Here is a 15,909-nt window from a genome sequence, read left to right as displayed (position 1 = left end):
GTACACATTTTACACCTCATAATTCTATAATCACTTCTCCGTGACCATATGCGAAATGCGACCGTTCGTTAACTCAGATCGAAATTTATGAGAAGACGAGGCGAATAACAATATGATCATGTCAAAAATTTATACCAAGAGTCATCCAATTTTGAATAATTTTGGCGATGTCTGTACTAATACGCAACATTTATTTATGAAATATTTAAGAAGTGGGTACCATATGGTTTCTTGGACATTTTCATTAAGACCATATACTTCGATTGGTGGTGGGAGTGTGCTTATACAAAACTTGTCTGTCCTATGAATATATTCATAAATATTGGTATTAGTCATTTTCCTCTCACACATTTAATACAAGAAGCCCATCCCCTCAATCTTTAGTGTTTCAAACTATTAATTTGACAATCTGAGAGAGATTATTAATATTATTATTATTATTTTAAAGTTAATGATGCCAATTTTTAGGAGAAAAATATGTGCGTAAAAAATTTAATTTGAGAGAAAATTATGCCATTATTAAGGGATTTGGATATTCTAATGTATTACATCACTTGATGTTGTGCATTTTTTACACGAGATGATCTAATGATCATCTTGTGGACATCATACCATATAAGATAAATTTAAAAAGTTGTCAGATTGAACGATATCATCATGTGATCATCTCATATAAAAAATACACTCCACTTGATGTTGTGTTTTCAATACAGCAGATGATCTAAATCCATAATTGAGCTCCTCGGTCATATCCATAGAAAAAGTTGGTGTGGTAGTAACTTTTTCTATTCGTACTCGAGAAGCCTAGGAAAATAACAATTATGAGACATTATTAACACCTAAGATGCCCTCCAACCATGATTTATCAAACATTAATTGGAGTTGAGCTTCACAAAATATAGTATGGATAGAATTTTGTAAATTTTGTTGTCTTATAATTTATTGTATTATTATGTTAAAAGTATTTCTTGCAAGTCACAACTTATTTTATATTATTATTATTAAAATGTATGTGCAAAAACCATAATTTAACATTATTTTATGCATCTATGTATCAATTGTTATATTTATATTTGTAATAATTAACAAAGACAGTGACAATTAACAAAGACAGTGACTACTAATTAAGGAAGACGAACCATACGACATTACATGTTCTTGTTTGAATCCCACGGTTGGTCATATGTTTCCACTAAGTCGTACGTTTTTGTGTAATTTATTAATGTGGGATGGTTCGAGGCACTCTAAATTTGAGCATTTAGGTGCTAATAATGTTTCATAATTGTGATTGTTTTAGGCTTCATGAGCTAGAAATAGGTACTAAAAAGTAATTTAATTTAATCCCAACTCATGTTTAATTTTCAGCCACTTTGATTAATTAATATAATTTTCATACTAATCTCAGTTAATATGCCATGATTACAACCCCCAAAAGCACCACACTCTTCCGGATTCCTGCGATTTTTCAAATAACACAGCACAGCAAAATAATAGTAATGATAATAGATAACAGCAGAAAAGGTGGCACCTTTCACCGAAAAGTTTCCACCAATGCAAATATGTTCTTGACTTTTAGCTTACATTTTTCTACAAAGACAAGAAACAAAAAGTTTAGCCTTCGAAAATCTCTAGTCTTGAATGAGTTCTTGAATCCCGTGTGTGTAATTAAAAATTAACGAAGGGGTTTGCGCATTTGTTCTTGAAAGATCAATAAAAGTTTGGAGAAAAGAACATTTTCACAGTTGGTTCAGTGGAAAGAAAGAAAAAAGGGAACTTTTTCCGGGATTTTCAGATTGTTTAGTTAATGGGCATTGCTACGGTTGCCGAAATGAAGCCAAGCATATTGGGAAAGAGATACTTTCGTCCCAGTTCAAGTTCTAAATATGCTAATGAATGGTAAAAAAAAAAAATTCCTTGGATGACTTTTTCGTGTTTTTATTCACTCCCAAGTTAAAATTCTCGAATTACCAAGAATTGGTATTGAGTTCTGTATTTCCACTTGTCTTGATTAATTTATAAATGTATGTGCATTGTTAACATGAGAATTGTTACTAATCAGCGGTAAGAAAGCGCATGTTCTCTGTTTAGACCCCTTTTTTCCTGGTTTGCTGTCAAATACAATAAATTACGTACAGTTCCTCTTGAGACAAAACACCTCATGTTCAATCTCACAATACAGGTAAAGGGGCAATTAATTGTCATGTTACACTAGTACTTCTGTTTAGGACAAAAATCGGCAATTTAGTGCGCAGGTTCCACGGATTCTCTCAGCCCAAGCCCAAGAAACCGATTAATGTTTGTGCTCCAGCTTCAATGGATTCAAATATGTGGATGCATTTGTAGGAAAAGATGTTATTTATTTTGCTTTTATGGGTTTTTTTTGTCATGAATTAAAGGTGTAAATCTGATCATATTCGTGTCCCAGGCCAATATCTGATGCTTCCAGTGACCTAACCATTGAAGTTGGAACGATGAGTTTTGCGCTTCACAAAGTAAGAACTATGCATACATTTCATAATCTTGATCACCTAACAGATTTTTTATATAGCCATTAAAAACAAACCCCGATCAGGCAATGCGTATATTCTTTGCAGTTCCCTCTAGTTTCTCGAAGTGGAAGAATACAAAAATTGGTGGAGGCCAAAGATTCCAAGATATCAAGGCTAAATCTCTCAAGTGTTCCCGGTGGATCACATGCATTTGAGCTTGCTGCAAAGTTCTGTTATGGCGTGAGTTTTGAGATTACAACATCAAATGTTGCTATGCTTCGGTGTGCGGCTCATTTTCTTGAAATGACAGAAGAGTTTTCTGAGATGAATCTTGAAGACAGGACTGAAGGGTACCTCAGGGATATAGTCCTCTCGAACATACCGAATTCAATATCCGTTCTTCATAGCTGTGAAAGTCTGTTGCCAACATCCGAGGAGATCAATCTTATTAGCAGGATAATCGACTCAATTTCAAATAATGCATGTAAAGAGCAGCTGGCTTCAGGGTTGTCGAAGCTGGAGCATAATTTTCCTTCAAATTCTGATCCAGAGACTACCATAGATTGGTGGGGAAAGTCGCTCACAATACTGAATCTTGATTTCTTTCAAAGAGTTCTGTCTGCTGTCAAAACGAAGGGCTTGAAACAGGATACCATATGCAGAATTCTGATAAACTATGCTCAGAACTCACTCCATGGTCTTGGGGTAAAAGATTCTCAACCGGTTAAAGGGAATGTTACGAATCTTGATTTTCAGAAGAAACAAAGGGTGGTTATTGAAACGGCTGTAGGCTTACTACCAACTCAATCAAGAAAGAGCACAGTTCCGATGGCGTTTCTTTCAAGTTTATTGAAATCAGCTGCAGTAGTAGAAGCTTCCACATCTTGCAGGACAGATCTTGAAAGAAGGATAGGTCTGCAATTAGACCAAGCGATTCTTGAAGATATTTTGATTCCTGTAAATTCATATGGAAACAATCACAGTCATTCCTATGATATAGATTCGATACTTCGTATTTTCTCCATTTTCATGAATCGCGACGAGGATGATGATGATGACGATGATAAGCAATTTCGGGATGAAAGTGAGATGGTCTTTGGCTTTGACAGCCCTGGATCACCGAATCAGAGCTCAATCATTAAAGTCTCTAAGCTTTTGGACAATTATCTCGCAGAAGTTGCACTAGATTCAAACCTAACTCCATCAAAATTCATAGCACTCATGGAACTACTTCCGGGCCATGCTCGTATGGTGCATGATGGACTATACCGAGCCTCAGATATGTTTCTCAAGGTGAGCCACTCTTACAACCTAAAAAAGAAGCAACAAGAATCTTGTATAATCATCAATCAAGTTTTACTTTTTAATGATCACCATTTTCTGAATGAACCCACAGGCCCATCCCAACATTAAAGACTCGGAACGGTACCGAATTTGCAAGGCGATAGACAGCCATAAACTCAGTCAAGAAGCCTGCAGTCATGCGGCTCAAAATGAACGGTTACCAGTGCAAATGGCGGTTCAAGTTCTGTACTTTGAACAAATGAGGTTGAGAAATGCTATGAATGGGGTTGGGGGGCAGAACCATTTCCTCTTTGGCTCGATGACGGGACAACTCCACCACCGTTCAGGGACAGGGAGTGGATGCATATCGCCAAGAGATAACTACGCATCAGTTAGAAGGGAAAACCGGGAGCTGAAGCTTGAAGTTGCCAGAATGAGAATGAGGCTAACTGATCTTGAAAAAGATCACGTGTCGATCAAACAAGAGCTCGTGAAACCACGTCCTGCCAACAGATTATTCAAGTCATTTACGAAGACGTTAAGCAAGATTAATTCATTGTTTCGGGCTACAGAAAAGCCCATAGAGGCCAAGGCAAGTTCCGAAAGTCGGTTTGCTTTTCAGAAAAGAAGGTGCCATTCGATTTCATAACTTTTTTTTATATGTAAATAGATGAGTGTATATGACTGCTATGGTTTGTGTGATTTTCAGGTTCATAATTTTTGGCTTCTCGTTGGTTTGATACTTGAAAAAAATATACCCTCGTGCACACATTTATATGTATGTATCACGAGTCCAGTTAGCAATCTAAACTCCTTAAATTTTAAAAATATACATCATGAGCAGCGGCTTAGGAACCCCGGCCCCTTGTATTAAAAAAGTTTCACGAGCAGCCATGGTTAGCAATCTTGGTTCCTCGTATATATATCACGATGAGCCAATATTAGAAACTCTAACTCCTTGTTGATATCATGTAAAAATCTTGTTTTGCTCTCCCCATTTTAGAGTAAATATATACCTGCGGAGTTGGTTGGTCAAAATGGTCTCACATGGTCGAGTTCGTGCTAAATACAAGGGAGCATTCTAATGCAAAATCAAGGGTCTAAAATTGATTTGGAGAGATGTTTTTTTACGAACTCCAAGTACGTAGCCAAATTAATAATTGAACCATTTGATGTAATGTACATGTATTACCATGATTTGTACGAAACATCTCATCAAATGGTCTCGCATGTGATAAGGTTCGAAACTCAATTACAATAATTTATGGACTCATATGTCGGAAATCTAAATTTATTGGATGTAATGTAAGGTGTAGTTTGGTACATGAGATAAGAGAGGGATTGATAAACAATCATCTCTTATCCCATGTTTGGTACATTTTTAGAAAGCTCATGATATTATCACGAGTCCGTGATAAATAATTTTATGTAGGGATAAAGTATCCCTTTTATGAGACGTGATAATTTTAATTTAATGATAAAAACACCACAAATGACTTAATCGCTCTCAATATATAAAAATCCTAAACCCTATTATTCTCTCATTTTACTTGTAGGTAGAAATTAAAATTAAATAAATATTTTATTTATTTTTATATATTATATAATATGATAAATATATAAATAAACCCGAGATAATTATATAATGATTTTTATGAATCTCAATAAAATTATTAGTATCACTCGATTAACCTTAAAAATTTTTATTTGACTTGACTCACAAAATTAAGGGCTAAATTTTCATATTATATAATATATAAAATTAGGTAAAATAAAAATAAATCATGCAAACACTGTCGGCGCATGAACAAATAAGAAATATGAACTCAAGCAACAAAATTGAAATTATAAAATTTATTATGATAATGTTAATTTTGTCATTACAATCTAATATATAAATTTAATCACTCTTATTAAAATCATACCAAACTTAAATATAATATCATACATCTTATTTATCCTTATATTATATATTACATGTTTATCATATCATATGTATCAAAATATGCTTAAAGATATACCTTATACTAATCATCTGATAAACCAGTCTCACATTAAACATGTTTGAGATCTGATTGTAACAAAGTTCTCCTTTCATTTTTTTTTTAAAAAAACTAGAACAATAAAAATCAATTCGAATTACGATATAACATAGAATTGTTATGGCAGATTCAATCGGTTGTATGTTATGGAAGAGTCGAATTCTCGAGAGAAAAAAACTCATATGCTCTGCTATTAAAATGCATGGAATCCATGTAGAAAGTTTAATAAAGTTCCCGAAGCCGAAAAGTGTAGGGACAAGTTCTTATCTTGTAAAGTTATCAAACATCAGCCAACCAAGGATCCCGCAACAGAAACCTAAAGAATTAGAATAAAGCATGCACTGCTAATCCTTTATATTCAGAATCCATCCGTAACTTCAAATCACTCAGTTTCAGATATCCAAAGTCACTGGTTGACATTGCAAAAGAATATAGTATTGAAGAAGTGTGTGTGAGGCTCTCGGAATATGTATTGTGTGAAATTTTGTCTTAAAACATACAGTATTGTGCTCGTTTTATGCCCCCATTTGTAGCAGTAACATGCCTTTGTGTCAATGCATAATAAAATAAAAAATTCATACATAGAATTTTTCCCACAATTAATTAATATGTATACATGAAAGAATATATCCTAGTTTAACTTCTGCCTTTAGCATACCCGCAAGGGGTATTTTAACGTTTTTGCACGTACCGAAAGTTAGAAAAACCATCTCAAAATTTTGATGTGATAACTTGGCACGTCAACTTGTTTGTAGCACAAAAGGGTCATATCAACAAAATCATAAAGGTTTCATTGTTCTATCGAAACAAATATCTCTCGAGTATCTTTATGGTTTTCATGCTTTTTTTTCGTTTTCAAGGTAAGCTAACATAATCCACAACTGCAAAATTCCCCTCTATCAATAAAGGATGGTATTGTATCAGAAAGACACAAGACAGGTCTCCAAGGGGAAATAAACATAACTCCCAATTTTCAAGCATCATTTTAATTGGCAAATGATATCGGGAGAAATACTTGGGTCATCACATAGCTCAAGTCCTGCTAGGAACCAGTTCGGGTCCCATCTCCAGGACTGCAAAAACCATAGAGGATAATCAAACCGGCCTATGCTTGAATGAGCTCGGGCTCTAAGCTTAGCTCGTGCAGTATAATAAAACTTAGAGAGATCAGGGATCATATTCACAGCCTAGCATAACGACCATTGCCCGAGCATTCCGAGACAAATGTCAATCCTGAGCCCACAGGTGTAGGAAGTCATGTCGTGAAATCACTGGCATATCTTTCAGCAAACGTAAGGTTGATGTGGCAGTACCAGAGACAGTACGGGGTGTCAATTATGGTAGTGTCAGAAAGTAGGGCATGGGCCATCACGCTCTCAAAGAGAGGCCGATCACTGAAAGCAATGTCATCGTTACTTGTGTCTATAAATACCCAGGTTTTAAAAATGCTCATTAATTAATGCCAAGGCCATTTGTTCTAGCAAACTCGCTTTTAACGTATGAGAAAGAATCTCTGTTTTAGCATGTTAGAGCGGGGGAGTATGTAAAATGTGAAAATGGGCTTCCTGGTTTTGTCAACTACTTTGTTTTGTCAACTTATGTTACTTTGTTTTGGCATAATTCTACTTTTTGTGACTCGTGCGCGCTGTAATGGTGTTGTTCAAAAGGAATGTTAGTGTCACGTGGTCGATCAAATAACTCTATGAACTCGATCCAGTTCGAAACTTGAATTGCTTGAGTAAACTCTCCTTCGGAGTCTCACCGAACCAGAAAACAACAATGAAATATCACTCAAAGCATTTGAAAGGAAATTAAAAGACATTCAAGAGCACACCGAGCGATTTAGGTGGTTCTGCTTATAACAGCCTACATCCACGGGAGGGCAGCTTTCTCTTTTATTTGATTTGGTTTACAAGGATGAAGTTTCTCTACATAATTCCTTGAAACAATTCCCTTCAATCTCTCTTCGTTCCTTTGTTCTCTTGAACAATGTCGATTTGGTTTCCTCTGTAAGAAAATTATGACACATATCAGAAAGGAAGACGTACCGTGTAGGAGTTGGCGACGGTCAAGAAGCCTACATATTTTGACAAACGTGCTCACTTTAGAAAAATGAGATGCGTACACGTTTCTCCTTCTGAATCTCGGCTCCCGATACATTAATCGATGGTATGAAAAAACGCCTATAAATAGAGCGATTGAGGTCCCTAAGCACACACCTCATAAGAAATATACACCATCTAAAGAGAGCGTGCAGTGCTTAGAAGGCTTCAACCGAAAGGAAAAGCTGAGAAATCAAAATTTTCAATGACCGGATGTAATACTCGATTTAAGCTTCCGCATATAGTTTTTCATGTATACGAAACATGATTTTAAGAAAAATCTCTAACATTTGGTATCAGAGCCATGATACCTCTGCCTTAAAAATATTTGTTTTCATATCATGAAATTTTGGGAAAAGAATGTTAAGTTTTACGTAAAAAACTTGAAATTTAGAGACGGACATAAAATATTAAGAAACTTACTTTATAGTTGTGTTTTCATCGGAGTTTGAATTTTCTTTTCCTTGAATCTTGAAAAATAAAAGGAGAATTTTTTGGAGGAAAATGTTTTCGGAGAAGGTGTGTGCTACTGGTTTTCTTTTTTTGAAAATCGGAGAAGATGAAAATTTGCATGCAATGTATAATGTATGTTAACGTGTATGCATTTAAGTTTGAGAACCCACGAAAATTGAATGTCATTTAATTTTTTTTGGGTATGTGTCGGCCATTAAGAACCCACGAAAATTGAATGTTCAATTTTCTTTCAAATGTGTCGGCCATCAATGTAAATTTTTATTTTTTTTTATAAATTTAAAAAAAAAATTAATTAAATGTGGGACCCACGAAAATTGACAATTTTGTCAATTTTCGATAAAGTTTTTTAATTATTATTATTATTTTAATAATAATAATTAATTAATAAATAATGATTAATGTGATATTATGTTATATGTTTAATTCGGTATACATATAACTTTTGGTTAAATAATTTGTACACATTAAATAATTTGAAGTTCGATGCAATTTTCAATACATTTTAAGAAATTATTTTTGCATGTTAGATATTGTGTCAAATATAATGAATATTTATTTGATATGGACATGCAAATTTAATATTATTCTTGAAATTTAAAATGCAAAATGTATTGAAAATATTTTGGTAAATCAATATTCACATTATGTTCATATTAAAATTATATTAAGTTGTTTATAATTTGAAATGAACATATCAAGTACGATGTGAATATAATAAAATAAAATATTTCAGATGTTCACAAATGAACAAATAATCCTCACTTTATCACTACTCTGATAAAAGAGAAAAACTGATGAGGAGCCCATAATGTGATCCTCACTTTATCACTACTCTGATTGAAGAGAAAAACTGATGGGGAATATATGTTCATATTAAGTAAAAAATGTGAATATAAAGTTATTTAATGAAAAATTTTGGCTTATAAAGATTCACATAAATGTGGATAATTAAGTTGAATAATAATTATAAGGTGACGTAAGAAAACATGATCTGAGAGAGTTCTTCATAGATCGGTTTAAACTGCCTTGACTAGCCACTGGTCTCCCTGATGAACATTGCTCTGTCTAGGAGTTGGGTATTTAAAGGACCTTAGCACTACCTATCTTTCCTGGGAGCACTCTTGGAAAGTGTTGATTGCGAAATAATTATTATATAAAGCATTAAGTGAAGCCAAAATTTTGTCCGGTGAACCGTATAATTTCAAATAATTGAGAAATAGCCACAGCATCCTTAATTATGAAAATTTATGCATTAAGTGGGTTTGGATCACATAATGGACATCAATTGTAATTAATTATATAAAAATAATAAATTTATCCCACAGAGATTTTTATTATATTTATATAACTAATTAGGTTAAAATATCAAATTATATTTTTCTTAATTTGCCCACAGGAGTTAAGGAAAATATATTTTGATAGTTTTATCATAAAGTTACAGAAAAATCTTATTGAATTAAAATTTTAGCCCACAAGCAAATTTTATGTCACTAGATTTTTAAAACATGAATTACATTGGTAAAACATGATATTGTCTCAAAATTTTAAGCATATGATATTTTGTGCAGTTATGCAACCTGCGACTTTTTCTGATATGAAATGTGACATTCCCGATCTAAAGGGCGATAATTATAAAATTTGGAAAGAAAGAATTCTTCTTTAATTGGGGTGGATGTATATTGATTATGCTATACGGAAAGACGAACCATCAGCTATTACTGAAACCATCATTCCTGATGACGTTGATCTTTATGAAAAATGGGAGCGATCTAATCGACTCTGCGTAATGTTCATAAAGACCAAAATCTCTGCTGGTATGCGTGGTTCTGCCGATCAGCATAATAATGTCAGAGAGTTACTGAAGGCTATTGATGAACAATTTCAGTCTTCAGATAAGGCACTTGCAAGCACCCTAATTATGAAATTCTCTTCATTAAGGCTCACTAGTGTGAGAGGTGTGCGAGAGCACATAATAAAAATGTGGGATATAGTGGCTCGATTAAAGACACTTAAAGTGGAAATGTCTGAGACTTTTCTTGTGCACTACATTTTATGCACTCTTCCACAACAATATGGACCTTTCAAAATTTCCTATAACACACATAAGGATAAATGGTCAATTAATGAATTAATGACCATGTGTGTTCAAGAGGAAGGAAGGTTGTTAATGGAAACGAGTGAAAATGTTTTTATGACTACACAAGGAAAGTATAAGAAGCAAGCCAAAGTCAAGGGAAAAAGGAAAGGAATAATTCCACCCCAACCTGACATCAAGAAAGAATCCAAGTGTTTCTTCTGTAAAAAGACGGGACACATTAACAAGGATTGCAATAAATTTAAGGACTGGCTTGAAAAGAAAGGTATTCCTACTTCATTTGTCTGTTATGAATCTAATATGGTTGATATGATTTATAACACATGGTGGATTGATTCTGGTTCTACAATCCATGTTACAAATACCTTACAGGGTATGCAATACCTAAGGAAGCCAATAGAAAATGAGCGAAGCATCTATTCAGGAAACAAGATGTCTTCGCATGTGGAGGCTATTGGGACTTGCTGCCTAGTGTTGAATAGTGGTTATATTTTAAAATTAGAAAAGACCTTTTATGTTCCTAGTTTTTCTAGGAATTTAATTTCAGTTTCAAAACTTGTACCTCTTGGTTATTCATTTCAGTTTTTGAATAAATCAATAAATTTGTTTTATAAATCAAATCTTATTGGAAATGGTACAATAGTTGATGGTCTTTTCTCTATTTCTTTACAAAATAATAACACCACTATGCATGTTCAAGGAGGTATTAAAAGATGTGTTATAAATGAAGATTCCTCTATATTGTGGCACAGGAGATTGGGACACATCTCCATAGAGAGAATTAAAAGACTAGTAAATGATGGAGTACTCAGTACTTTAGATTTTACTGATTTTGAGACTTGTGTGGACTGCATTAAGGGAAAGCAGACCAATAAGTCTAAAAAGGGTGCCAAGAGGAGTACAGAAATATTAGAAATTATACATTCAGATATTTGTTGTCCAGATATGGACATGCAAAGTCCGAAATACTTCATCTCTTTCATTGATGATTATTCACGATACATGTATATCTACATGCTTCATAATAAAAACGAAGCACTTGAAGCATTTAAGGTTTTTAAGGCTGAAGTGGAGAAGCAATGTGATAAACAAATTAAGATCGTGAGAACTGATAGAGGTGGAGAATATTAGGGTAGATACACTGAGAATGGACAGGCACCTAGTCCGTTTGCGAAGTTTCTCCAAGAGCATGGGATTGTTGCCCAATATACTATGCCTGGTTCTCCGGACCAAAATGGTGTAGCTGAGAGTTTACAACCCACATGAAAAGAAACTGGACCCAAGAACTATAAGTGGATATTTCATTGGGTATGCCGAAAAATCCAAAGGGTACAGATTCTATTGTCCATCTCATAACACTAGAATTGTGGAATCAAGAAATGCAAAATTTCTTGAGAATGACTTGATTAGTGGGAGTGATCATGACATAGTTTTTGATAATGATCACATTAATGCACAACCCTCTTATTCAAATGACAGATTGGTCGTTATCCACACCCCTCAAGACCAAATGGGTGTTAGACAACCAGTTATTGAAGTTCCACAAATTGCTGATGAAAATCCAGTAGATCAAGTTGTTAATGAAGAACAACAAGAAATTGTTGATCAACCAAACAACCTTAGGAGATCTACTAGAATTAGAAGATCAGCTATATCTAGTGATTATGTTGTGTATTTACAAGAATCGGATTTTAACATCGGATCCGAAAATGATCCTGAAACGTTTTCACAAGCCATGAGTAATGAGTCAAAACTATGGTTTAATGCTATGAAAGAAGAGATGAATTCTATGGCAGTTAATGGAGTCTGGGATCTTGTTCAGTTGCCTGATGGTGTAAGAGCCATTGGATGTAAATGGGTCTTCAAAACAAAGAAAGACTCATTAGGCAACATTGAAAGGTATAAAGCAAGACTCGTTGCTAAAGGATTCACTCAGCAGAAAGGAATCGACTATAAGGAGACTTTTTCTCCTGTATCTAAGAAAGATTCTCTCCGTCATTCTAGCATTAGTTGCACATTTTGACTTAGATTTACAACAAATGGATGTGAAAACAGCTTTTCTCAATGGAGAACTAGAGGAAGAGGTTTATATGAAACAACCTGAAGGATTCTTATCTAGTAATGGTGAGCAATTGGTATGTAAGCTTAAGAAATCTATATATGGATTGAAACAAGCTTCCCGTCAATGGTATTTAAAATTTCATGAAGTTATCTCTTCATTTGGATTCGTTGAGAACCTCATGGATCAATGTATATACCAGAAGGTCAGTGAGAGCAAGATTTGTTTTCTAATTCTATATGTGGATGATATATTACTTGCAACCAATGATAAGGGTTTGTTATATGAGGTGAAACAATTTATCTCTAAAAACTTTGATATGAAAGATATGGGTGAGGCATCTTATGTCATTGGCATTAAGATACACAGAGACAAAATTCGAGGTATTATAGGTCAGTCTCAAGAAACCTATATAAACAAAGTTTTAGAGAGATATCGGATGAAAGATTGTTCATCAAGTATAGCTCCCATTGTGAAAGGCGATAAATTCAATTTAAGCCAATGCCCAAAGAATGATCTAGAGCGGGAACAAATGAAAAACATTCCTTATGCTTCTGCTGTCGGAAGCTTGATGTATGCTCAGATTTGCACTAGACCTGACATTGCATTTATTGTTGGGATGTTGGGAAGATATCAGAGTAATCCAGGTTTAGAACATTGGAAAGCTGCAATGAAAGTAATGAGGTACCTTCAAGGGACCAAAGATTATATGCTTATGTTCAGACGAACTGAGAATTTGGAAGTAATTGGCTACTCTGATTCAGACTACGCTGGCTGCATTGATTCAAGAAAATCCACTTCAGGATATATTTTCATGCTAGCTGGTGGAGCTGTATCTTGGAGAAGTGCAAAGCAGACATTGACTGCTACTTCCACTATGGAAGCTGAGTTCGTAGCTTGTTTTGAGGCAACCTCACATGGTGTATGGTTGAAGAGTTTCATTTCAGGGCTTAGAATTATGGATTCTATATCTAGGCCATTAAGAATATATTGTGACAATTCAGCTGCTGTTTTTATGGCTAAAAATAACAAAAGTGGTAGTCGAAGCAAACACATCGACATTAAGTATTTAGCCATAAGAGAACGTGTTAAAGATAAGAAGTTACTTATCGAGCACATTAGTACTGAATTGATGATTGCGGATCCTTTAACTAAGGGCATGGCACCATTGAAATTTAAGGATCATATAGAAAAAATGGGACTTGGTTCCTTTATGTAATATTTGTTGTAAGAACAAATTAATGAAACTATGATGTGATATATTCTCATATATGTTGTGCACACATTCAGTTATTCGAGAAATATCAATAAAGTCGGACCTCGAATAAATATTGGGTTTATTCATTAAGTTATACAGATTTGAGAGACATAATGCATTGTAATACATGGAAGATAATATTCGTTTTAAGATGATCTATCGCCATGATTCATGTATTTTGTTTTCTCCTATGGTACATGAGATATATGTGTCAAGTGGGAGAATGTAAGAAAATTATGACACATATCAGAAAGGAAGACGTACCGTGTAGGAGTTGGCGACGGCCAAGAAGACTACATATTTTGACAAACGTGCTCACTTTAGAAAAACGAGATGCGTACACGTTTCTCCTTCTGAATCTCGGCTCCCGATACATTCATCGATGGTATGAAAAAACGCCTATAAATAGAGCGATTGAGGTCCCTAAGCACACACACCTCATAAGAAATATACACCATCTAAAGAGAGCGTGCAGTGCTTAGAAGGCTTCAACCGAAAGGAAAAGCTGAGAAATCAAAATTTTCAATGGCCGGAGGTAATACTCGATTTAAGCTTCCGCATATAGTTTTTCATGTATACGAAACATGATTTTAAGAAAAATCTCTAACATCCTCACCCTCGGTTTCTGAGTGCACCAGCTTCTTTCATACTTTTCCTGATGCAAGCGGTAGCCCACTAGCCCATCCTATTCCAGTTAGCCGCTGAGCAGTTGAGTTTCTTTTCTTCTTCAGTTGTGACCATCAACCAATCGAAAGGAATCTTCCAACATCCGTCTCTTTAAGCTTCTTGGAATATTTATTTGGCCAGCTTGTGAGACAGTACCAATTCATCAAATGGGATAGAGACACTCCCAAACTTCTGTTAATATCTATCTTTTTAATTTGCTCGTGTTTGAATCATTTCTTGAATTTTAGTGGCACTAACAATGTGTGAGAAATAATATGAATTGAAGAGACTAAAGAAGAGATAGACTAATTAAGATACTTTAAATCTCTCATATATTGCTTTTCATGCATTTTGGAATTATTAATAAACCAGTAGGGATCTACCTAACCCTACCAGCTAGCAATGGCTCCCACATCCTGATAACAAAGAAACAAACAATGAAGCTGGACCTGTCTCAAATAAAATAATGATAAATTAACTCGTCTATGCTCCATTAAAAATTGTAATGTCTGGAAATTTAATCCTAGTAATCTATAATTATTGATATATAATTTGATATGATTATGAAAGGATTAATCGGAACATGAAAATAAGACTACATGTGAAATTCGAGGAAGTTGGGCAGAGAGTGTGGCGCCCGAGCGGTGGTTTTTGACCGCCCGAGCGCCAATGTTCAACAGAAATGTGTCTCGGGCAGAAGATGTGGCGCCCGAGCGGTAGAATATTACCGCCCGAGCACCAAGGGTGCAAGTGAAAATGCTTGGGCAGAAACTTCCGCGCTCGAGCGGTAGTTTCTTACCGCCCGAGCGCGAGTCATGCAAAATGTAGGATTGCCACTTGGGTTGTATGAGCAACGTGTGTATATATATATATATACATATCAGAATTTCTTCTTAGAAAGGAAAAAGGAAAGAACGAGAACTTCCGGAAAAGTTACGCTCAATTTGATTTGGTGGAAAATCCGTCCGTCTGATTTTGAATCCGACTTCAGTACTGTATTCCTATCAACGTAGACTACAACTTGACGTAAGTTTTGCTATGTTTTGACATGTTTTGAAATTAGACTATTGTCAGAATTGAACAGGATTCATAGATGATGTTCTTGTCATGTTAAACATCATAGAATCGATGTCAGATTGAGAAACAGACTGATTATGTAATTGTTATGATTTTCGGAGTCGATTTGACTGAGATTTCATATCAGATTTGTATTGTTTTTGAGAGTATGACTGGTATTGATATTGATTACGAAGTTTGGTATTATATCTGTGATGTCTGGACTGACGGGGTTATTGAGACAATATCGTTATGTCGTCAAAACATCAGTTAATTGATATCGATCAGATTTGATATTGATTTGGATTGTATTATGGTACCGTATGTCGATTGACATTGATCAGATTGTATTGTGATTGAGTAATGATCGGAACAGGTATTGAA

At 34.7% G+C, this 15,909-nt stretch overlaps 1 protein-coding gene and 1 long non-coding RNA gene across 4 annotated transcripts; one reads left to right on the top strand and one right to left on the bottom strand.

Moving 5' to 3' along the window:
• Window positions 1-1,496: 1,496 nt before the first annotated feature.
• On the top strand, window positions 1,497-4,602 carry LOC140842281 (BTB/POZ domain-containing protein At1g03010-like). 3 transcript variants are annotated; one of them, XM_073210044.1, is made up of 5 exons: window positions 1,497-1,896; window positions 2,060-2,179; window positions 2,426-2,492; window positions 2,595-3,782; window positions 3,886-4,602. In XM_073210044.1, exons 1-5 carry the CDS (start codon window positions 1,805-1,807, stop codon window positions 4,420-4,422), a joined length of 2,004 nt encoding a protein of 667 aa, XP_073066145.1. In that variant the 5' UTR covers window positions 1,497-1,804; the 3' UTR covers window positions 4,423-4,602. The 3 variants fall into 3 exon arrangements, with proteins under 3 accessions (XP_073066145.1, XP_073066147.1, XP_073066148.1); XM_073210046.1 differs by lacking the exon at window positions 2,060-2,179 and having other exon boundaries at window positions 1,498-1,896; window positions 3,886-4,597; XM_073210047.1 differs by lacking the exons at window positions 1,497-1,896; window positions 2,060-2,179 and adding an exon at window positions 2,204-2,339 and having other exon boundaries at window positions 3,886-4,600.
• Window positions 4,603-7,579: 2,977 nt separating this feature from the next.
• On the bottom strand, window positions 7,580-8,564 carry LOC140803850 (uncharacterized). The gene is made up of 2 exons (XR_012111950.1): window positions 8,341-8,564; window positions 7,580-7,998 (listed from the first exon to the last, which is right to left on the bottom strand). It is a non-coding gene; the product is annotated as an uncharacterized lncRNA (long non-coding RNA).
• Between the last annotated feature and the right edge of the window lie 7,345 nt (window positions 8,565-15,909).

Source organism: Primulina eburnea, chromosome 10 (genome assembly GCF_022965805.1).
Source record: "Primulina eburnea isolate SZY01 chromosome 10, ASM2296580v1, whole genome shotgun sequence".
NCBI classification, from domain to species: domain Eukaryota; kingdom Viridiplantae; phylum Streptophyta; class Magnoliopsida; order Lamiales; family Gesneriaceae; genus Primulina; species Primulina eburnea.
Note: the sequence above shows the minus strand (reverse complement) of the source record. Positions and strands in the feature narration are given on the sequence as shown.